The sequence below is a fragment of the Leucopleurus acutus genome (genome assembly GCF_964270905.1).
Source record: "Leucopleurus acutus genome assembly, chromosome: 19".
Taxonomy (NCBI): Eukaryota; Metazoa; Chordata; class Mammalia; order Artiodactyla; family Delphinidae; genus Leucopleurus; species Leucopleurus acutus.
Window position 1 is genome coordinate 28945502 of NC_139161.1, and position 25991 is coordinate 28971492.

Here is a 25991-nt window from a genome sequence, read left to right on the forward strand (position 1 = left end):
AAGGGATTTTTTTTTAAGTATACAAATACCAATTTTCTACAATGAGCTGTACGTAATCATTTTGTAATAAGAACACAATTCAAAAAATCAGTATCAAATGTCTATGATATATATGTGAAAAAGGAATCTAAGACTAATATATACGGTATGATTTTAGCTTTTATTAAAAAAAAGTGTTCCATACACAGAAAACAGTCTAGAATATGGTGGTTATTATCCTACTTTGGGGAGTAGGTGCGTGTGCGCTTTCACTTTTTACTTTAATACTTCTGGAATGTTTCAATTTATAAGCACTAACATAATTTGAAAATATGGAAACCTGGAAAAAGTAACAGAAGCAAAGAGCCTCAGACAAATTTGTTACTAAAAACAAAAAATGTGGGCTTCCCGGGTGGCGCAGTGGTTGAGAGTCCGCCTGCCGATGCAGGGGACATGGGTTCGTGCCCGGGTCCGGGAGGATCCCGCATGCCGTGGAGCGGCTGGGCCCGTGAGCCATGGCTGCTGAGCCTGTGCGTCCGGAGCCTGTGCTCCGCAACGGGAGAGGCCACAACAGTGAGAGGCCTGCGTACCGCAAAAAAAAAAAAAAAAAAAAAAAAAAAATGTTTGCAATATCACTGATCTAGACATAAAATGACAAAACTGTTGTAAATTTATTTGCATAGTGAAAATGAAAAACAAACACAAGATGCATCACAAAAGTGTATCAGGACAGCTGAGGAGGGACTTCCCTGGTGGTCCAGTGGTTAAGAATCCGCCTTCCAGTGCAGGGGACGCAGGTTTGATCCCTGGTTGGCGAATTAAGATCCCACATGCCATGGGGCAACTGAGCCCGTCTGCCACAACTATGGAGCCCACACGCCACAACTAGAGAGAAGCCCGCTCACTGCAATGAAAGATCCTGTGTGCTGCAACTAAGACCCAACTCAGCCAAATTAAAAACAAACAAACAAAAAAAACCGAAAAAAAAGTAGGTGAGGTATCTTACTTGGATATAGTAATATTCTACACAGTGTTAAGCAAGAACAGACAAAAACAAAAACCTTATATTTGACAAACTTATTTTGCAAAACTCTTTGACTAATGAATTAAAATTAGTACTCTCTCAGCTAACTTAAAATGTGGATAACTGGCCACAGCCCCCTCCCCAACCTGCAAAATAAATAAACAAAAGTTAAAAACCTCATAACCCCTTGTCTACACCTGGGAAAAAGTATGTAGGGATAAATAAACCTACGTATATTGAAATCTATAATAAGCCACAAAACTGATGGATACTGGTGAAAAAAAGCATGAAAGGCAATAAAGAAAGAAAAGAAAAATCAATTCAAATGTAACAGAAAGAAAAAAAATTTTTTTAAATCAGTTCTTCATTTTTTGTTGCATTAACCTGGATGAAAATGTTGCTATGCTGGCTTACAGTAAGCAAAGCACTAATCTCAAAGTCAGAAAACTGGGTTGGGTGTTGGCTCTGAGATTCACCAGCTGTGTGTTCCTGAATGTTTTTCCTATTCAAATCAGGCAAAATATCTTCTACTTCATTGTGTTTGTACCAAGGCACTTCATATAAGTGCCTTACACACAGATTTTTATTGACCTTAGAAAATTAATAGGGAAGATGACAAAATTGTCAGGAATAAGTTACTCTTTTATTATATTGTTTTCTAGTTTATATAAATAATTGACAGTACATACAATTGTAATTTGGGGTAAAAATTTTAAATAAAATGTTCATAAAGAGTATATAATTTCTGACTAAAGAACATGAAACAGAAGTGTACGTTTTGCTTACTTGATTTTTTAATATAAGCAAATATGAAATTAGGGAATAAGAAATATAAAGTTTATCCTAAAACAGTGATGGTAATTATTGGCTTTATAGGATGAAAACAGTCAAACCTCATGACCATCAGAAGTATTGTGGGGACCTCCTTGGTGGCACAGTGGTTAAGAATCCGCCTGCCAATGCAGGGGACATAAGTTCAATCCCTGGTCCGGGAAGATCCCATATGCCATGGAGCAACTAAGCCTGTGTGCCACAACTACTGAGCCCACGTGCCACAACTACTGAAGCCCACATGCTCTAGGGCCCACGTGCCACAGCTACTGAGGCCGCATGCTGCAACTACTGAAGCCTGTGCGCCTAGAGCCCATGCTCCACAGCAAGAGAAGCCACCACAATGAGAAGCCCACGCACTGCAACGAAGAGTAGCCCCTGCTCGCTGCAACTAGAGAAAGCCCGCACGCAGCAACGAAGACCCAACGGAGCCAAAAAAAAAAAAAAAAAAAATCATGGCCATAAGGGATGAAGGAAAAAGATTATTACCCTAATGGTAGATAAAGATTTAGAGTCTTCAAGATGTAAAAGTCTTTGAGAGCTCAAATTACACGTATAAGATGAAGAGTGATTTACTTCTTCATCAAATTCTAGGAGACCTGAATTTTTGGAAGTTGAGCTTTTAGATGGTAACAGATTTACAGAATGTATTATTTATAATCCAAGAATAAAAAAATTGTGAAGAATGAAATGAGTCATCCAGCTAATGTTCTACTCAACGCAGGGAGTCGCCATGCATGGATCCATGAAAGGTATCACATAGAAGGAGATAAGGAACTCATTCTTTTTTGAAATAGCAATTCCATTTGTACACAATTAAAATTTATAGGAATTTTTTTTTTAATATTGAGCCAATGTGAGCCTCAGAAAACTTTCACTGGCTAATTCTAAGACAAAGTTTACCTCTATAGTTTCTCAGCATGAGTATAACTCACGAGTATAACAACTTCTGAATATTTGACAAGCTCATCAATTCCCCTTTTCAAGGAAACATGTCTAAATTCTTTTCAACAGTTTCTCACATTATATGATTTCAAGATCAATTACTATCCCATTCCCCCTCCTAGAGAAATTCTAGTTTGTATAGTAAGTGTTCTATTTCAAGATGACCAAATAAGACCGTTGCCCCGTGATAGGTTAAAGATGGCTACAAATTCTTTACTTACTCCTCTCACTGAGAGGTGGGTCTAATTCCCCTCTCTGAATCTGGGCTGGCTTTAGTGACCTACTTCACCAACACAGTGTGGCAAAGTGACTGGGATTTCCGAGGTTAGGTTACAAGAAGCCTTGCATCTTCCAGCAAGGTTCTTTCAGAACACTTGTTAGAACTCAGGTGCCATGATATGAGGAAACCCAAGAAGCCTCATGAAGAGTAACCTGAGGTCCCAAACCAACAGTCCAACTGAACTCCAAACCAACAGACAGAATCAACTTGTCAGTTATATAAGCAAACCATCTTGGAGGTAGATACTCCGATTTACAGTCAAGCCATTTTGCCTAAATTGCACAGCTGTGAGCAATATAAATTATGCTTGTTTCAAAGCACTAAATACTGGGGGGGGGGGGTTATTACTCAGCAATAGATAACTGGAACACCCTTTATCTTAATAATAATCCCAAATAGAAACACTGAACTCTGTCTTTGATGAAACTAGTGTTAATAAATGAAGACGGGCAGATGGGAAGAAAAGATTATACCAGAGAGGCTGCAGTGGAAGATATAGAAGAGAAGCAAAGTGATTTGCACTACAGAACTCCACAAAGGATCATCAGCAGAACTGCAGAAGAAACTGGGGTAGGGCTGAAAACAAGGAGACTATATACAAAGTACTTAGCACAGCCAGACAGCTTCCTCCCCTAGTCCCGAAAAAGACATCAAGTATAGTCTCTAGAAAGTATACCAAAGGTTCTGGACTCAGGATATCTTTGTGCAGGCATCCACGGTCTTACCACAAAGTAGGTTAAGTGAAAGTCTACTCAGTAAATGAAGATCTCTAACCCGCCTTCTACAGCTTAGCTTTAGAATGTCAGCAGCAAGATTTATATTCCCAAGGCAAGGAACTGGAAGATCCATCACTAAAGAAACTGAACTACCCCAAAGGAAAGATGCACAAAAACTGATATACAGAGTTTCCAATAAACCGGGTGGCCTGCCACTCCTATACCTTGCCTCCACACACATAGCTTCCATTTGGGTTTTATGTGCCTTATTCTTACATATAAATAGAAAAACAAGGCTCACCAGACTTTGAGGAAAGCTTCCAACAGGAAACAGAACAGACAAAGGGGAAAAAAAAAGAGAAATGCCTGGAGTATTGAAAACTTGAAGAAACGAAGTACCTTCAAAAAGATAGGATAAGCCATTTTTGGGGAAGTATAATACAAATTGCTTTTTGAAAATAAATATATGACAGTGGAAAAACATTTTAATATTAGATTATAGAAGGTAAAGTTGAGGAAATTGCATACAAAGTAAAATGAGATAAATATTAGGAGGAAAATTATTAAAAAAATTAAAATGATGGGTGTTGGAGCCCCAATATCAAAATAATGGTAATTCCAGAAAGCAAGAGTAGAGACCAAAGAGGGTAAACTGACACAGAAAAAATACAAGAATGGGGCTTCCCTGGTGGAGCAGTGGTTGAGAATCCACCTGCCAATGCACGGGACACGGGTTCGATCCCTGGTCCGGGAAGATCCCACATGTCACAGAGCAACTAAGCCCGTGCACCACAACTACTGAACCTGTGCTCTAGAGCCTGCGAGCCACAACTACTGAGCCTGTGTGCTGCAACTACTGAAGCCCGCGCACCTAGAGCCCACGCTCTGCAACAAGAGAAGCCACCGCAATGAGAAACCCATGCACCGCAACGAAGAGTAGTCCCTGTTCACCGCAACTAGAGAAAGCCCGTGTGCAGCAACGAAGACCCAAGGCAGCCAAATATAAATAAATTTATTAAAAAAAAAAAAAAAGAATGTTTCCCAAAACTAGTGGACTCTAGGTTCACAAGTTTCCTGAGTGCCTAGCAGAATAAATATTAAAAAAGACCCATACCTCAGATAATGAATCTGCACGCTTCTACAGAAAAAACCAAAACAACCAAAAAGATTACCTATAAAGAGGGCTCAGCATGGCATTAGGTATATCAACACCAGAAGCCTGAAGATGATTGAGAAATGCCTTCCAAATTTTAAATTAAAAAATGATTTCAACTTAGAATCCTATATTCATCTAACTGATTAAGTGTGAATGAAGAATACAGCATTTTAAGAATTTTCCTTCTACTTATCCTTTCTCAGAAAGGTACCGCAGAATATGTTCAACTAAAATTAGGGAGTAAATCAAGAAAGAGCAAGATAAGGGATCCAAATCAAGAAAGAAGCAATGGCGCAGAGGGCCAAGAAAACACCACATACAGACTAGAGCGGGAGCATGGGGGAATCCAGAGTGATGACTCCAAGAAGAAAAACAGAAATGATATTAATTTAAGTGCGTTACCAAGTGGAAAGTGATCTTGAGAAGTGTTTCACAGAGCTGGTAGAAAGAAGAGATTGAGGAAACTGTGCAAATAAAAAAATATTAATTCCAAAACAAAAAAACTTTAAGGAAAATAATCACAATACATTAGTTGGGTTAATAGAGAACAGTAGTTATACCTGTTTGGTATCCAACCACAGCATAAAAATTTAAAGCTGCATACCATCTTAGACTGATTCTACTTCAACTTGCTGATTTTATATAGATGATAAAAGGTTTTGATATGTTAAATGACATGCATTAATTAATGCCACAAATGACAGAGGTATCAGTTATCACAAATCGGGATACTCAACCACCTATGTCTATAGATGGACATTGTTTCAGTAAATGGAATTTACCAGTGATGCTGCCATTCTGAGTTCTGGTTCCAGCTCTACTTCTAAGCATATAAAACTTGGGAGGTAACAATTTCTAGTTTTGCAGTTTTCTATAAAATTAGAAAAATGGTACCTTTCCATACTACCTCAGAGTTAACACTAGGGTCAAATCAGATAATGGAGTTTAAAAAGCATTAAAAATAATTAAAAAGTATTATTAGTAATTATTAGTAATAATTATTAGCATTAATATAAACATTATGATGTGAGGAAGAAAGGCACAATATTTGGTTAAAACAAAGCAGATACAAGGACAATTTGCCTCTTTCCATGCAGAGAGATGGCCATAGCTCTCTGACTGCTTTGTTTTATGTTTGGCTATTCTACATTCATATTTGAAAGTTTGTTTTCAATTAAAAACTATAACTATCCATAGTTGATTTCCATTTAATAATGCTTTTTTAAAAAAAGGACATCTGCCATTTAAAAAATATATTTTTTTCCCTCTCTAGGGTAGTGGGTTTGGGGTTTCAGATTCCACTGAGAAGAAAACTATGAACTCATTGAACAAAAAAGTCTATGCGTACTTACGTGGGCACATGCACTTACAGAAGCACAATAATAAGACAATTTAGATCAAATCTGGGGAGTGAGATGTATTTTATATGAAAACTTTCAAGAATCTCATTTATATCCTTTTTATTTATGTCTATATTGATTTCTACTATCCTCCCTAAGATGGACACTCAATCAGTTAATAATGTTCGTAGGAATTTTCCTACAAAGAAACAACACCTATTTTGTAACACTAAGATACATGTTGATAGCAACATGTTTGTGCTCAGGTGTAAAAGGCCTCAGCCTCCCCCCACCCCACCCCCCCACCCCCTGCAACAAAGGATAAGTTTATCTTAATTTCCCCTTCTTAATTGGGAGTTAAGTTTCCTCTAAACATGGTAAACTATTTTGGTGTTATTTTCAAAAAATTAATTAGGAAGTTCTATTATTTTGGATTCAGTCTGGTCCACCTATTTATCCCCCTTACTTATTCACTGGTCTGCTTGGTAATACTTATAAACACATAATGGACAAATAATGTTTCAGCTCCTTAACCTCCCTGGCCACATGAATTTACCCTGGTTTAGTCTGAGTTGTCTTGTTGACTCTTTCTGTATTTCTCTATTCTAAGATCATGAGTATAATCATTTTCATATTTCAGCTTTTCTAAATATTTTATACTAAACTATGTGTTTACATTGGCAGTTTTCTTCTTCAGAGTAACTATTAAAAAATTTACCTTAATCATAACCTCTTTAAGGGATAATTAAAGTATTCTATTTTTTTCCCCACTGATCTTACTTGTGCAGCCTCTGCATGTTCCAGCATCTCTTCAAATTCCTGATAGTCTTCATCATCTGGTTCAGCACCTGAGAGGCGAGCTGCCCTGGCCATAAAATATGGAGGCAGCTCTCCGATCGCTGTACCAATACCCTACGTAAAAAAACCAAAATACTTACATGAGATTTTCTCAACACAGTGATACTAAGCGGATCAAATCTTTATTTTTCATATCACCAAAAGCATGTTAAGATGCATGTATTAGGGAGGAAAAGATATATTACACAATCAGGAGGACATGAGTTTAAATCATACCCTAATACCGACCTACACAATGCCAAGCCAGATAACATACATAAAACTCTTAGACAATCCCTGGTACACTGCAGACACTAAATTAATGTTAGTTCTCTAGCATCTCTACTTATATCCTCTGTTCTTACTTTTTACATTTCTTTTCATTTTATTAAGTTTAGAAATAGCAGGGGTGGGTGGGATGAATTGGGAGATTGGGATTGACATATATACACTATTGATACTATGTATAAAATAGATAACTAATGAGAACCTACTGTATTGCACAGGGAACTCTACTCAGTGCTGTGTTGACCGAAATGTGAAGGAAATCCAAAAAAGAGGAGATATATGTATACGTACAGCTGATTCACTTTGCTGAAACAACACAATATTGTTGTGTTGGGATTAAAAACCTACATTAGGACTTCCCTGGTGGCGCAGTGGTTGAGAGTCCGCCTGCCGATGCAGGGGACACGGGTTTGTGCCCCGGTCTGGGAGGATCCCACATGCAGCGGAGCGGCTGGGCCCGTGAGCCATGGCCGCTGAGCCTGCGCGTCCAGAGCCTGTGCTCCGCAAGGGGAGAGGCCACAACAGTGAGAGTCCCGCGTACCGCAAAAAAAAAAAAAAAAAAAAAAAAAACCTACATTAATTTGAAAGTAATAAACCTGTCAGAGAATAAGAAAAAAAAAAACACTGTTTTTTTTTTTTTTTTAAACTGCAGTGACATTTATTGTTTCAGCCTGGAAAAACATCCCTTTTTAAAATTTCACACAGCAAAGCAAGTTAAAAACTTCACTTGCCAAATAAATGATAATTTAAACAAGAACTTGGTAAAGAAACAGCAGAAACTAACACAATATTGTAAAGCAACTATACTCCAATAAAAATTTTAAAAAAAAGAAATAGCACATGGTTTTCTAGACTTTTGAAATGTTATTTCTTTCTTTTATTGAAGTATAGTTGATTTATAATATAATATTAGTTTCAGGTATAAAACAGTTATTCAAAATTTTTATAGACTATACTCTATTTAAAGTTATTATAAACTGTTGGCCTATTTTCCTTGTAGCTTATTTATTTTATACACAGTAGTTTGTACCTCTTAATCCCCTATGGCTATCTTGTTCCCTCCTCCCCACTTCCCTCTCCCCAATGGCAACCACTAGCTTGTTCTCTGTATCTGAAATTCTGTTTCTGTTTTGTTATAACCACTCATTTGTTTTAGTTTTTTAGCTTTTATATGTAAATATATATATATACATACACTGTTATTTTTGTCAGTTCCCCCCCTTTTCAAATATCCAAATGATTTGCTAATGAGCATTCACTAGTATAGCTGTTAGATATATAGGAAACCTTCCGATATTGAGGATGTTGTTTTAATCCCAATACAACATTTTTGTTCAGAGTTAAAGCTTTTAACACACTGTGGTCAGGAAGCCCCTTGAAATCTCAACATTAGGATGGATAAATTTTCACCACAGGAAAAATGTTGATTTCCTCAGGACACTGAGTGACTCATGTTTCAGTCACTTTGTGGATTCTTGTTTTTGAAGAGAATTTTCTTTTTAAATCAACTTAGAACATAAGGATGAAAACAAAGGTAAAAGAATCAGGAACTTGGTTTGGACATATACGGCTTAAATACAGGATAGATAATAATGCAAGAGGCCTGTAGTCTCTGGGAGAATTCTTAACTTTGAGCTATGCTTCTCTGCCTTGAGTCATAGTGAATGAAAAAGCTTTGGTAGTTTTCAGAAGCAATTTTGCTATGTCCTATGGCTCTGCCTGCAAATGCCTTGACAAAAATCCCCAAGGGACATTACGAAATTCAAACATTTTACAATCACAGTGTTATACTCCAGTGTGTGAAATCAATCATCTCCAAGTGTAAGCATTATCCACATGTGAACCAAGAGTTATGAAAAGAACATACTTAAGTGCCAAAAGAATAAGACCATATTTAGTTAAAGAACAGAGAGAAGAGGGAGAGGGGAGATATATATATACAAAGAAAGATATAGGAAGAAAACACAAATCATATTTTGCTAAACAAGAGAAGTTAATTTAGTCACCTTTGGAGGATGTTAGAGAACCAACTAATTATTTTTAAAACTGGTAAATAAAGAGAAACAATCAATTATTTATCCTGTCTTACCTATATGGAAGATATCTCAGGATAACCAAATTGGTGATAAGGAGAAGTTTCTCTTTATAAAAGTATTCCAGTCAATAACTAAAGAAAAAAATGATGCAACTGAATGCCCCCATTTTATAAACCCTAGTAAAATAATGGACTTATATAATAATGGTGTTAATATCATAAACAGAAAGACAACCAGACATTATTGCACTTCGTGATAGAATACGTAAGACTATAAAGTGTATTCTTGTAAAAAAAAATTTTTTTTCAAGCCTCTCAACCCAGCTATCAATTCACAGGAAACAGAGAAACATATTTAAATTACACCAACTGGAATACAATCAGTAAAATTCAGACTGTGGAAAACTATACTTGACAAACAATCCAGTTTCATAAATGAATATATTTGAAAAGAAAAACAAAGAAATAAACACAATCAGAAAAATCTGAACACTAACTGGGTAACTGATTTGAAGAGACTATTCCTAAGTTCTCTTCGGTGTGACAATGTTTTTTAAGTCCTAAGGTTGATATATTTACAGATAAAATATGATATGTTACCTGGAATATGCTTCAAGATAATTGTGAGCAGTGTGAGGAGGGGTCTAGATGAAAGTATTAGCCAGGAGTTAATATTAGCGGAAGTTGGGTGATAATATATTGAATTAATTATATAATTCCCTCTACTTAAAAAAAAATTTTTCATGACAGAAAGTAGGAAGAAAAGTTAATTGCAACATTTTATTCAAAACATAAACTTCTCTTAAAACATGTTAAGTCAAATGTTCAATAGTTCTGAAAGCAATCATATGATTCAAACTCATGACAAGTTTCCCTAAAGTTAAAAAGGAAGTAATAATGGATTGAAATGAAATCAAGAGCTACATACTGTATTATACTTAGTTGACCATATTCATTGTTATATTTTAATTCTGTCCATGTTTTCCCATATTAGCAAGGAGTAAGAATGGTGATCATCAGCCAGTGTTCTAATTTTTATGCATATAAATAAAAAGGAAATACAGTCATCCAGACAGGTCTCCTTAAGACACATTATATTCCAGACACAGAAGTTTGTTTGGTCAGTTATCTCAAATTAGATACTGAAGTCCCATAATTTCATGATTCTTACAAAACAATTTTATAATTCTTGCAAAATCAACATAAAAAAACAAAACTAAATTGTGGAACACTAAAAGCTGTCAGCCCAAGTTTAATTAAGGGGAAGAAATGACTGGCTTCCTTATTGCAAAAGAAAGACAAATGGTATTTAGTCAAGCAATAATTCAGAAAGCTCTTCTAAACACTGTCCATGCATATCAATTTATTACCCTGAAGTCCTTGCTTCTTGAATTGGAGAAGAGTTTAATATGCACAAAATATGCAAAACCAATAGAGAAACACAATATCTTACTGGAGTGTCAATTTTATTAAAAGATTTTGGGGAGGACAAAAATCCTAAATTTTTGTGCTTTCAAAAGTTTTGTCAACTGGATTCACAGGTAAATCACCAGCATCTTGCTTTTCTATGTTACGAACTGTAAGTTTAATGGTAAAAATCTGGGGAGTAGAAAATTTTACATATGCTGACTACTCAGAAATTACAGTAGTTTGGCATTATCAGTGTGTTAATAATCTTTAAAAACAAAACCATTTTCTATTAAATGTTCCAACTGCAAACATGAAACAGAGGTTAGAAGCCAAAGTTTGGAGGGTAACTTGGAACCACTGAGAAATTCAAGGCTTTTACAGCAATGTTTAAAAAACAATTATACCGGGCTTCCCTGGTGGTGCAGTGGTTGAGATTCCACCTGCCGATGCAGGGTACATGGGTTCGTGCCCTGGTCCAGGAAGATCCCACATGCCGCGGAGCGGCTGGGCCCATGAGCCATGGCCGCTGAGCCTGCGCGTCCGGAGTCTGTGCTCCGCAACGGGAGAGGCCACAACAGTGAGAGGCCCGCGGACCGCAAAAAAAAAAACAACCCACAATTATACCAATTCTAGTAAAATTAGCAGATTGTTTTACAAACGAAAAAAAGAGAGAAAATGTGCTTCCAGTTTCCCTTAAGGTCAGTTTTAAAATGACTTCAGAAAGGAATGAAGTTCTGATACATGCTACAACATGGATGAAACTTGAAAACATTATGCTAGGTGAAGTAAGCCAGACACAAACGGACAGATACTGTATGATTCCATTTATACTGGATATCAAGAATAGGCAAATTCACAGAGGCAGAAAGTCGAGAGGTTACTCTGTCCCCAGGGGCTGGGGAGAGGAGGGAATGAGGAGTTATTGTTTAATGGGTACAGAGTTTCTGTTTGTGGATGACAGAAAAGTTCTGGAAGTAGATATTGGTGATGGTTACACAACACTGTGAATGTACTTAATGCCAGTAAATTGTGCACTTAAACATGATTAAATGGTAAACTATGTTATGTACATTTTACCACAATAGGAAAAAAACTCCCAAAAAACAAAACCATGAACTTAACAAATAATTGAGTTTAGGGACTTCCCTGGTAGTCCAGTGGTAAAGAATCCACATTATAATGCAGGAGACATGGGTTCGATCCCTGCTCAGGGAACTAAGATCCCACATGTTGAGGGGAAACTAAGCCTGTGCGCCACAACCAATGAGCTTGTGAGCCTCAACTACACAGCCCAAGTGCTCTGGAACCAACAAGCCACAACTGCAGATCCCACATGCCCTGGAGCCTGCGTGCCACAACTAGAGAAGAGAAAACCCAATGCTACAACTAGAGAGAAGGCCGCGTACCGCAACGAAGAGCCTGCATGCCTCAACAAAAGATCCCGCGTGCCGCAACTAAGAACCGACACAGCCAAAAATAAATAAAATAAATAAATAATAAAATAAGTCTTTAAAAAAAAAAAGAAAATAAATGAGCTTAAAAGGTGATGTTCTAAAAACCCACCAGACCTAACAAATGACGAGGAAATAGGCAGTCTACCTGAAAAACAATTCAGAATAATGATAGTAAAAATGATGCAAAATCTTGGAAACAGAATGGAGAAAATAAAAGAAATGTTTAACAAGGACCTAGAAGAACTAAAAAGCAAACAAACAGTGATGAACAACACAATAAACGAAATTAAAAATTCTCTACAAGGGATCAATAGCGGAATAACAGAGGCAGAAGAGCGGATAAGTGACCTGGAAGATAAAATAGTGGAAATAACTACTGCAGAGAAGAATAAAGAAAAAAGAATGAAAAGAATTGAGGACAGTCTCAGAGACCTCTGGGACAACATTAAACGCACCAATTCGAATTACAGGGGTCCCAGAAGAAGAAGAGAAAAAGAAAGGGACTGAGAAAATATTTGAAGAGACTATAGTTGAAAACTTCCCTAATATGGGAAAGAAAATAGTTAACCAAGTCCAGGAAGTGCAGAGAGTCCCATACAGGATAAATCCAAGGAGAAACAGGCCAAGACACAAATTAATCAAACTATCAAAAATTAAATACAAAGAACAAATATTAAAAGCAGCAAGGGAAAAACAACAAATAACACATAAGGAAATCCACATAAGGTTAACAGCTGATCTTTCAGCAGAAACTCTGCAAGCAGAAGGGAGTGGCAGGACATATTTAAAGTAATGAAAGGGAAAAACCTACAACCAAGATTACTCTACCCAGCAAAGATCTCATTCAGATTTGACAGAGAAATTAAAACCTTTACAGACAAAAAAAAGCTAAGAGAATTCAGCACCACCAAACCAGCTTTACAACAAATGCTAAAGAACTTCTCTGGGCAGGAAACACAAGAGAAGGAAAAGACCTACAATAATAAACCCCAAACAATTAAGAAAATGGTAATAGGAACATATATATCGATAATTACCTTCAATGTAAATGGATTAAATGCTCCAACCAAAAGACATAGATTGGCTGAATGGATACAAAAACAAGACCCGTATATATGTTGTCTATAAGAAACCCACTTCAGACCTACGGACACATAAAGACTGAAGTGAGGGGATGGAAAAAAATATTCCATGCAAATGGATATCAAAAGAAAGCTGGAGTAGCAATTCTCATATAAGACAAAACAGACTTTAAAACAAAGACTATTACAAGAGACAAAGAAGGACACTACATAATGATCAAGGGATCAATCCAAGAAGAAGATATAACAATTGTAAATATCTATGCACCCAACATAGGAGCACCTCAATACATAAGGCAAATAGTAACAGCCATAAAAAGGGAAATCAACAGTAACACAATCATAGTAGAGGACTTTAACACCCCATTTGCACCAATGGACACATCATCCAAAATGAAAATAAATAAGAAAACACAAGCTTTAAATGATACATTAAACAAGATGGACTTAATTGATATTTATAGGACATTCCATCCAAAAACAACAGAATACATATTCTTCTCAAGTGCTCATGGAACATTCTCCAGGATAGATCATATCTTGGGTCACAAATCAAGCCTTGGTAAAGTTAAGAAAACTGAAATTATATCAAGTATCTTTTCGGACCACAACGTTATGAGACTAGATATCAATTACAGGAAAAAATCTATAAGAAATACAAACACATGGAGGCTAAACAACACACTACTTAATAACCAAGAGATCACTGAAGAAATCAAAGAGGAAATCAAAAAATACCTAGAAACAAATGACAATGAAAACACAACGATCCAAAACCTATCGATGCAGCAAAAGCAGTTCTAAGAGGGAAGTTTATAGCAATACAATCCTACCCTAAGAAACAAGAAACATCTCAAATAAACAACGTAACCTTACACCTAAAGAAATTACAGAAAGAACAAAAAAACCCCAAAGTTAACAGAAGGAAAGAAATCATAAAGATCAGATCAGAAATAAATCAAAAAGAAATGAAGGCAATGATAGCAAAGATCAATAAAAGTAAAAGCTGGTTCTTTGAGAAGATAAACAAAATTGATAAACCATTAGCCAGACTCATCAAGAAAAAAAGGGAGAAGACTCAAATCAGTAGAATTAGAAATGAAAAAGGAGAAGTAACAACTGACACGGCAGAAATACAGAGGATCATGAGAGATTACTACAAGCAACTATATGCCAATAAAATGGACAACCTGGAAGAAACGGACAAATTCTTAGAAATGCACAACTTTCTGAGACTGAACCAGGAAGAAACAGAAAATATGAACAGACCAATCACAAGCACTGAAATTGAAACTGTGATTAAAAATCTTCCAACAAACAAAAGCCTAGGACCAGATGGCTTCACAGGTGAATTCTATCAAACATTTACAGAAGAGCTAACACCTACCCTTCTCAAACTCTTCCAAAATGTAGCAGAGGGAGGAACACTCCCAAACTCATTCTACGAGGCCACCATCACCTTGATACCAAAACCAGACAAAGATATCACAAAGAAAGAAAACTACAGGCCAATATCACTGATGAACACAGATGCAAATATCCTCAACAAAATACTAGCAAACAGAATCCAACAGCACATTAAAAGGATCATACACTATGATCAAGTGGGGTTTATTCCAGGAATGCAAGGATTCTTCAATATACACAAATCAATCAATGTAATACATCATATCAACAAATTGAGGGAGAAAAATCATATGATCATCTCAATAGATGCAGAGAAAGCTTTCAACAAAATTCAACACCCATTTATGATAAAAACCCTCCAAAAAGTAGGCATAGAGGGAACAATCCTCAACATAATAAAGGCCATATATGACAAACCCACAGCCAACATCATCCTCAATGGTAAAAAACTGAAAGCATTTCCACTAAGATCAGGAACAAGACAAGGTTGCCCACTCTCACCACTATCATTCAACATAGTTTGGGAAGTTTTAGCCACAGCATTCAGAGAAGAAAAAAAAATGAAAGGAATCCAAATCGGAAAAGAAGAAGTAAAGCTGTCACTGTTTGCAGATGACATGATACTATACGTAGAGAATCCTAAAGATGTTACAGAAAACTACTAGAGCTAATCAATGAATTTGGTAAAGTAGCAGGATACAAAATGAATGCACAGAAATCTCTTGCATTCCTATACACTAATGATGAAAAATCTGAAAGTGAAATTAAGAAAACACTCCCATTTACCATTGCTACAAAAAGAATAAAATATCTAGGAATAAACCTACCTAAGGAGACAAAAGACCTGTATGCAGAAAATTATAAGACGCTGATGAAAGAAATTAAAGATGATATAAATACATGGAGATATACCACGTTCTTGGATTGGAGAATCAACATTGTGAAAATGACTCTACTACCCAAAGCAATCTACAGATTCAATGCAATCCCTATCAAGCTACCAATGGCATTTTTCACAGAACTAGAACAAAAATTTTCACAATTTGTATGGAAACACAAAAGACCCTGAAGAGCCAAAGCACCTTGAGAAAGAAAAACAGAGCTGGAGGAATCAGTCTCCCTGACTTCAGACTATACTACAAAGCTACCGTAATCAAGACAGTATGGTACTGGCACAGAAACAGAAATGTAGATCAATGGAACAGGATAGAAAGCCCAGAGATAAACCCACGCACATACAGTCACCTTATCTTTGATAAAGGAGGCAAGAATATACAGCGGAGGAAAGACAGCCTCTTCAATAAGTGGTACTGGGAAAACTGGACAGCTACATGTAAAAGAATGAAATTAGAACACTCTCTAACACCATACACAAAAATAAACTCAAAATGGATTAAAGACCGAAATGTAAGACCAGACACTATCAAACTCTTAGAGGAAAACAAAGGCAGAACACTCTATGACATAAATCACAGCAAGATCCTTTTTGACCCACCTCCTAGAGAAATGGAAATAAAAACAAAAATAAACAAATGGGACCTAATGAAACTTAAAAGCTTTTGCACAGCAAAAGAAAGCATAAGCAAGACGAAAAGTCAACCCTCAGAATTGAAGAAAATGTTTGCAAATGAAGCAACTGACAAAGGATTAATCTCCAAAATTTACAAGCAGCTCATGCAACTCAATATCAAAAAAAAACAAACAACACAGTCCAAAAATGGGCAGAAGACCTAAACAGACATTTCTCCAAAGAAGATATACAGATTGCTAACAAACACATGAAAGAATGCTCAACATCATTAATCATTAGAGAAATGCAAATCAAAACTACAATGAGGGGGCTTCCCTGGTGGCGCAGTGGTTTAGAGTCCGCCTGCCGATGCACGGGACACGGGTTCATGCCCCGGTCTGGGAAGATCCCACATGCCGCGGAGTGGCTAGGCCCGTGAGCCATGGCCTCTGAGCCTGTGTGTCTGGAGCCTGTGCTCCGCAACAGGAGAGGCCACAACAGTGAGAGGCCCGCATACTGCAAAAACAAACAAACAAACAAACAAAAAAAACCTACGATGAGTTATCATCTCACACTGGTCAGAATGGCCATCATCAAAAAATGTACAAATAATAATTGCTGGAGATGGTGTGGAGAAAAGGGAACCCTCTTGCACTGTTGGTGGGAATGTAAACTGATACAGCCACTATGGAGAACAGTATGGAGGTTCCTTAAAAAAGTAAAAATAGAACTACCATACGACCCAGCAATCCCACTACTGGGCATATACCCTGAGAGATTACTACAAGCAACTATATGCCAATAAAATGGACAACAACAAAAAGAGTCATGTACCACAATGTTCACTGCAGCTCTATTTACAATAGCTAGGACATGGAAGCAACATAAGTGCCCATCGACAGATGAATGGATAAAGAAGATGTGGCACATATATACAATGGAATATTACTCAGCCATAAAAAGGGACGAAACTGAGTTATTTATAGTGAGGTGGATGGACCTACAGACTGTCATACAGAGTGAACTAAGTCAGAAAGAGAAAAACAAATACTGTATGCTAACACGTATATATGGAATCTAAAAAAAAAAAAAAGGTCAGAAGAACTAGGGGCAAGACGGGAATAAAGATGCAGATCTACTAGAGAATGGACTTGAGGATACGGGGAAGGGGAAGGGGAAGCTGGGACAAAGTGAGAGAGTGTCATGGACATATGAACACTACCAAACGTTAAATAGATAGCTAGTGGGAAGCAGCTGCATAGCACAGGGAGATCAGCCCAGTGCTTTGTGACCACGTAGAGGGGTGGGGTAGGGAGGATGGGAGGGAGGGAGATGCAAGAGGGAAGAGGTATGGGGACATATGTATATGTATAACTGATTCACTTTGTTATAAAGCAGAAACTAACACACCATTGTAAAGCAATTATACTCCAATAAAGAAGTTAAAAAAAAAAAAAGGTGATGTTCTCTATCTGAAAGTCATCACACATGCTTCCTCTCCTCTGCCCTGCCACCATCCTGCCTCCTCACTGTACTCCTTATTATCCTTAGATATCCATTGAAACACTGCTATTTCAAGGAAATCTTCCCTGAATCACAGACTAGGAAAACATTTTTGTGTTATGCAATAAATTTCTCCTTCATAGCACTTATCTCAATTTGTTTAAATATTTATATATATAATTTTTCAACAATACTTATATATACAGTTTTCCATAATTATTTCCCTCACTAGAATGTAAAATTCCATGAGGGTAGAGACTTAAGTTTTGCTCACTCTGAATCTCCAATGCTTGGAGGTTTAATAACTATTATTGGAATTTATAACTGAAAAGAAAATTTGTGAAGCCTTACACTAGTGATATAGTCAAATTGTGAAAGATGAAAAAGATAAAAACTGAAAAAAAGGTAACCTACTTATCAGCAACACCAAACAATTCATTTTAATGGGCTCCAAAGACTTATGTGAACAAGTTGAAACTGAGGTTGACCCTGGTCTTTATCTTATAATTGGAGGTACTATGTATTTTAATGATTTTACTGATTTACTATATTTATAATGATAGTGAAGTCTGTAAAGATATTTTACTTCGTAAAGTACAAATTAGGTAAAAATTTTAAATAACATAACAGTTTTTAATCAAGCAAGACATCCCCTGAAAAAAAAATATATGGATGTGAACACAAATGGGATCAATTTTATGAAAGGGTAAAATATAAGAATCAAGGCCAATACACTCTAAATCAACATTTCTCAACTTCAGTAGTATTGACTTTTTTTTTTTTTAACATTTATTTATTTATTTGGCTGCGCCAGGTCTTTAGTTGTGGTGTGCGGGATCTAGTTTCCAGACCAGGGATCGAACCCGGGCCCCCTGCATTGTGAACACAGTGGAGTCTTAACTGCTGGACCACCAGGGAAGTCCCAGTATTGACTTTTTATGAGTGTATCCCAGTTAACCATTTTTAAATATAAAATTTAGTGGCATTAGTTGTATTCACAATGTTGTGCAACCATCATCATTATATTTTCAATATTTTTCTTCACCCAAATGGAAACTCTATACCCATTAAACATTAACTTCTCATTCCCACAACCCTAGTAACCTCAAACCTACTTTCTGTCTCTATGAATCTAAATTGTCCAGATAGCTCACATAAGTGGAATCATACAATATCTGTCTTTCTATGTCTGGCTTATTTCATTTACCATAATGTTTTTCTAGGTTCATCTATATTGCAGCATGTATAAGAACTTCATTCCTTTTTATGGCTGAACAGTATTCTATTATGTGTATATAATACTCTTTGTTTATCCATTTATCTGTTAAGAGACACTTGGATTGTTTCCACCTTTCTGATAATGTGAATAATGTTGCTGAACAATGAACTACAAGTTTCTGTACATATTAGAGTCCCAGTTTTCAGTTCTTTTGGGTATTTACGTAGGAATGGAATTAGAGGAGGGTCACATAGTAAATGTACATTTACATTTTTGAGAAACCACCAAACTCTTTCCCACAGCAACTAAATCACTTTACATTCCCACCAGCAATCTATGAGGGCTCCAATTTCTTCACATCTTCACCAACACTTGTTATTTTTCGTTTTCTAAAAAAATAATAGCCATCCTAATCTGTGTGAAGAGGTATTTCCTTCTGGTTTGGATTTGCATTTCCCCAATGACTAATGATATTGAGAATCTTTCTGTGCACTTATTGGCCATTTGTATGTCTTCCTTGGAGAAATGTTTATTCAAATCCTTTGCCCATTTTTTAATTGGGCTGTTTGTCTTTTTGTTGTTGAGTTGTGTAGTTCTTTAAACACAATGAATATTAAACCCTTATCTGACATATGACTTTTAAACATTTTCTCCCTTTTTGTGGGTTGTCTTTTAACTCTCTTGATAGTGTGTCCTTTGATGTACAAGAAGTTTTATTTTAGCTAAGTTCAATTTATCTATTTTTTTCTTTTGTTGCCTCTGCTTTCGATGTCTTATTTAAGAACCACTGCCAAATCACCAGGCAGATTTGTTTCTATATTTTCTTCTAAGTGTCTTATAGTTTTAACTCTTAAGTTTAGGTCTTTGATGAATTTTGAGTTAATTTTTACATATGGTGTAAGATAAGGATCCAACCTCTCTCTTTTGTATGTGGATATTCAGTTTTCCCAGCATCCTTTGATGAAAGGACTCTTTGTAAATGGTGAAAACAAAAGGAACGAATTTAAGCAGAACTTGATATGTGCTACCTTTTTTACATAACAAAAGACAGTTTCAAAGAAGGGAATATGAAGAACAAACAAACATTCAGACAATCAGTATTTATTGGTATTCTTTTTTTTTTCCGGTATGCGGGCCTCTCACTGTCGTGGCCTCTCCCGTTGAGGAGCACAGGCTCCGGATGTGCAGGCTCAGCGGCCATGGCTCACGGGCCCAGCCGCTCCGCGGCATGTGGGATCTTCCTGGACCGGGGCATGAACCCGTGTCCCCTGCATCGGCGGGCGGACTCTCAACCACTGCGTCACCAGGGAAGCCCTATTGGTATTCTTGAACTATGAGCAAAGCCTAATGCTGATTGCTGTGAGTAATAAATTTAAGGTACAGTCTGAATTTTTTGAGGAGCTTAAAATTTATTTGGGGAAGTAAGCCACTACACCAGCCAATTTAACTAATTTGAGGCATGCATGGAGCCAGGCCAAATGAGTGCTTCAGACGATATGCACTTTGGAAGAAGCAGTTATCACTGCCAGCTGGGATGAAAAATTTTCTTTGTTGGCATTAGTGTTAATCTAGCTACATAAATCATTTTTGAAAGAACAAAAGAACGGAAAATTGAAGGCTATATACATACTCCTTTTCTAGCATGTTCTGAGTATCTAGTTATCTTATTAATAGCTTTTCATCAAAAGACAAATGTGTAAAGCAGAAACTAACACACCATTGTAAAGCAATTATACTCCAATAAAGATGTTAAAAAAAAAAAGACTAATGTGGTGAAATTTATAATACATATGCAACTAGTATAATGAATTTGTTTCCAGTATTTATAAAAGAGTAACAGGAAATATGACAGTTTTTCCTGTCTTTCATATTCAACAAATTCAATATATGGCATTTCCCTTTTAATTCTTTTAAAACACGACATAAACGCTTGAATGTGTTTGAAAACTCTGCCTCTTCTGTGGGCATTCTATTCACGTTCATTTTAATTAAGAGTTTTAAGTGATGTGTTCCACATTTTTCATTTTATAAGAAACTGTTAGGGGAAAAAAAGTTACAGGGAACATAAAACTTAGTGATTCCAAATGATGAATTAAAAAATAATTCAAATGGTAATAGAAAGTCTTTAGCAAATGAACTATTCCTCAATGATATACATGTGAATGAATTTAAGCATATAAAAAATGCTTTGTGTGGATATGCAGATTAAAATACATCTACCATTGATCATGTAGTCCAAAATTTCCCAAAATATACAAGCCATAAAAAGAATAATTGGAACTTCTGAAAGTAAGGTCACCATATAGTCTGATACCTCCAATACAGTAAAGCTTAGTTTATTAAGAAATGTCTGAACTTACTTTAGTATTATAACAACTCAGAAAATGAAATGAGTCTTCTAAGAATAAACACAGAGTATTTAAATCTAGGAGAGAGACATATAATACTTACCTAATTTGGACTGATATATAACCATTTGCTATGTGTTTATCAAGTTTTATAAACGTTAGTAAAACTTTACAAAGTAGTATAGTTGCACCATCTATACTCCTTTTCCCTGCTATTGTCTACTTGGTATCAATGCTTCCTGGTACCTAAGGTTTCCTGCCTTCCTTCTGAATGTTATTCATGAACAGGAGAAGCTCTAAAGGTTTCTTTTACATGGAAGCTAGGTAGCTGGTAACTTTATGAATTAATTATCTACTGACTTGGTATATGTCTGGCTTCAATTTCAATGAGGTACAAAGAATCAAGACAGTGAGGTTAATTTTGAACAAATATGAAAACGGACATCTTACCCACATGCAGGCCTCAATCCTAACTTTTGAGATGATGCTCCATAAAGAAATGGTTCCTTCAGTGCCCTCTTCATCTGGACAAATAATCTGATCAGGATAGGGTGGTTCAGGGAAATTAACTGAATTGCATTCATAAGCAGCTAATGTAACTGAAGCTATATGTGGACCCTACAAAAAAATATGAGAAATCTCTGATGAGAAATATTAAAGAGAAAGCAATTATTAATAGACATGCTATTTTAATGGTACCTTAATCACTCTATATTAATAGAAAAATGTTAGCTTTTAAAGAACAAGAATCTACCTAATATTTCAAGATGCAACTGATAATTTGAAAAAATAATCCTTTCCAGAATCTCTTTGGTTTGCTTTCTTAAAAACCAATTTCAAATTTACTCAGGTATAATTTACATATAGTAAGAGCCATTTTTTTAGGTCAGTAGTTCAATAAGCTTTGACAATTATATTCAGTCGTATAACCATAACCTATCAAGATAAAGGTACAGAACAGTCCCGTCACTGCAAAAAGTTCCCTTGTGTCCTTTTGTAGTCAATCTCCTTCCCCCAACACTAGACCCTGGAAACCATATGATTTCTGTCTTGATTCTTATTTTATTTATCCACATATCTCATTTGTAAGAATACCATCCCCTGTGATAAAAACCTCCTGTGCCCCTATTCCTTTAGGCATAATTTGATAATACTATATTTTGTCCTTACTTAAAAAACAGTTGATGCAGACATAGAAAACAAACTTACGGTTACCAAAGGGGACAGTGGGGGTGCGGGTGGGAAATTAGGAGTTTGGGATTAGCAAATACACACTACTACATATAAAATCGGTAACCAAGGACCTACTGTATTGCACAGGAAACTCTACTAAGTATCTTGCAATGACCTAAAATGGAAGAGAATCTGAAAAACTATATATATATATACACACACACACATATATAACTGAATCACTTTGCTATACACTTGAAACTAACACAACATTGTAAATTAATTATACTTCAAAAAAAAAAAAGTTGATGAAGTAATTACATCACTTATCTTTCCCACTGACATCCCAAAACAAAAATAAAACTGTGGAATCAGTATCAGTTAGTTTTTCTTTGAAATTAATTTTTTCTATGGAAGCTTTTGGGCTACTTTGTACCTTTATTTAGAAATATTACAAATTAATAATAATCATATAGATTAAAATGAATTAACATTTAGATGTGTGATAAAGGTTTAAACACAGTGGTTTCCAAATTAACATGTATGCCATGACGAGGTGTCTGCATAAGAATCAACTATGGACTTTGTTAAAAATATAAATTTCAGGGTCCCCTAAGCATACGTTGATTCAATAGGTGGACATGGGAACCTGTATGTTTTATTTTATTTTTATTATTTTTTAAGATTCAGTTTTTTTTTTAAAGATTTATTTATCATTTGTTTTATTTTAGGCTGCATCGAGTCTTAGTTGTGGCATGCAGGATCTTCGTTGAGGCATGCGGGATCTTTCAGGATCTTTCATTGTGGCACGCAGGCTTCTCTCTAGTTGTGGCGCACAGGGTTTCAGGGTGCCTGGGCTCTGTAGTTGTGGCACACGGGCTCCAGAGCATGTGGCCTCTGTAGTTTGCGGGCACGCAGGCTCTCTAGTTGAGGCATGTAAGCTTTAGTAGTTGTGGTGTGCAGACTTAGTTGCCCTGAGGCATGTGGAATCCCAGTTCCCCGACCAGGAATCAAACCTGCACCTCTGCATTTTAAGGCGGATTCTTTACCACTGGACCATCAGGGAATTCCCAACCTGTATGTTTTATGTATTTATTTATTTTAACTAATTGATTTTTTAAAAAATTTATTTATTTTTATTTTTGGTTGCGTTGGGTCTTTGTTGCTGAGTGCAGGCTTTCTCTAGTAGCAGCGAGCAGGGGCTACTCTTGGTTGCAGAGTGCGGGCTTCTCATTGAGGTGGCTTGTCTTGTTGCGGAGCATGGGCTCTAGGTGCGCCGGCTTCAGCAGTTGCGGCACGTGAGCTTGCAGGCTCTAGAGCACAGGCTCAGTAGTTGTGGCACATGGGCTTAGTTGCTTTGCACCACGTGGGATCTTCCCGGACCAGGGCTCGAACCCGTGTCCCCTGCATTGGCAGACAGATTCTTAACCACTGTGCCACCAGGGAAGCCCCCCAACCTGTATGTTTTAAACAAGCTCCTTTAGAGTTTCAAATAGGTTAGGTTCAAATAGGCTATTAGGTGTCAGAAAATAAGCGAACTCAGACAAGTCACTTAACCTTTCTGGACCTCAAGCTACTGTTCTGCAAGGCTAAAGAATTAGATTCATCCTATGTTTTTAGCTGGCTCCAAAATTCAAAAACCCCTAACATAATCAAGATGTCAATAAAATCTATTGCTAATTTCCAAAGTTCTCATGAAGTGTAAGCTTTAGAAGTTGGATATTCTTAACATGTTACTGTAACACACATATAAAGTACTAGGCTTAGAACAGTGCTGGGCATATAATACGCCCTCAAAAAGTATTAGCCATGAGCTGTTATGAACAAAAGTACTGTATTTGTAGAATAAAATTATATACACACACATACATATGTATGTATATATAGATACACACACATACATATGTATGTATATATAGATACACATACAGTAAGTGATCTTTGGATATAAGAAAGCCCTTTTATTTATTTATTTATTTTTTGCGGTACGCGGGCCTCTCACTGTTGTGGCCTCTACCGTTGCGGAGCACAGGCTCCGGATGCGCAGGCTCAGCGGCCATGGCTCACGGGCCTAGCCACTCCGCGGCATGTGGGATCTTCCCACACTGGGGCACGAACCCGTGTCCCCTGCATCGGCAGGAGGACTCTCAACCACTGTGCCACCAGGGAAGCCCATAAGAAAGTCTTTTTAAACCACATGGTGAAAGAATTTGTGGCTCAAAGACAAAGTGCTTAAGATGTAGTGATGGAAATAAAACATTAAAGAACTCCTACTGCTATCTAGATAAAAGGTGACATTAAACAAATTTTCTGTTGCATGTTAATATGAAAAAGAAAGACATTCATAAATCTAAGCTACATTTCTCCCTAAATACAGTTGCATTTTGTGTTCAAATAAAAATCTAAAAAATGAAATCCTACACTTAGCACTGACTCAATTAACTATAAGGTTTTCTTCTGGACCAAAAAAAAAAAATTTATGTGAATTTTTAGTCTGTTCATCTTTTTCTTGAATTTTAATTCACAGAAATCAATAAATAGTGATAATAAGTTTAAAAAATGATTATAGAATCTCTAAAAAAGGAACTTTTATTGAAAAGTTGTGATTAACCATGAAATCTACAACTGTTTCTTTGAATATTATGTGCACAAAAGAGATTTCAGTTAAAGAAAAAAGAATTATTTTGTGATCCTACACATACACACAAACCCAAGTTTAAAGTCTGTAGAATTCAGAGTAACTAAATAATTAGTGAAAAATTTCTCACTGTACACTTACTTATAGCTAACATCAGATGCAATTTAAAAAAGTGGGGGGGGACTTCCCTGGCAGCCCAGTGGTAAAGAATCCGCCTTCAAATGCAGGGGATACGGGTTCGATCCCTGGTCAGGGAACTAAGATCCCACATGCTGCGGGGCAACTAAGCCCACACACCACAACTACTGAGCTTGTGTGCCTCAATGAGAGAGCCCACCTGCCGCAAAATTACAGCGCCCATGTGCTCTGAAGCCTGCACGCCACAACTACAGAGCCTACGTGCCCTGGAGCCTGTGTGCCACAACTAGAGAGAAGTCCACATGCTGCAACGAAAGATCCCGCGTGCCTCAATGAAGATCCTGCGTGCCACAACTAAGACCCATCACAGCCAAAAAAAGTAAAGAAAATAAATATTTTTTAAAAAACCCTGTAACTTCCACATTTACTGTTTGAAAACACAAAAGAGAAATGTGATACTACTAGGCAAAACAAAAGAAATTCAAGAGTCTGTCCATGACATCCCTACAACTGTCCTCTAGAAATGAACTCTAGGTGAAAAAAAATTGAACCATCCTAGACACTAAAATTATAAGATTTCTGGGATTATATAGGAAGGAAAAACCTACATTTCTATTCCAGAAACAAGAATAAAATATGCACCCCAACAGACTAAACAGGTTATCCAACAAGATAAAA

At 36.6% G+C, this 25991-nt stretch overlaps 1 protein-coding gene across 2 annotated transcripts in view; it reads right to left on the reverse strand.

Moving 5' to 3' along the window:
* The window catches only part of VMP1 (vacuole membrane protein 1), a 130129-nt gene that overhangs the window by 51882 nt on the left and 52256 nt on the right, over nt 1–25991 (reverse strand). For both annotated transcript variants that reach the window (XM_082860175.1, XM_082860176.1), the window contains exons 6-7: nt 21815–21982; nt 7052–7183 (exon numbers count right to left, since the gene is read on the reverse strand). In XM_082860175.1, coding sequence (XP_082716301.1) covers nt 7052–7183; nt 21815–21982 — 300 coding nt within the window. The remainder of the gene's footprint in view (nt 1–7051; nt 7184–21814; nt 21983–25991) is intronic.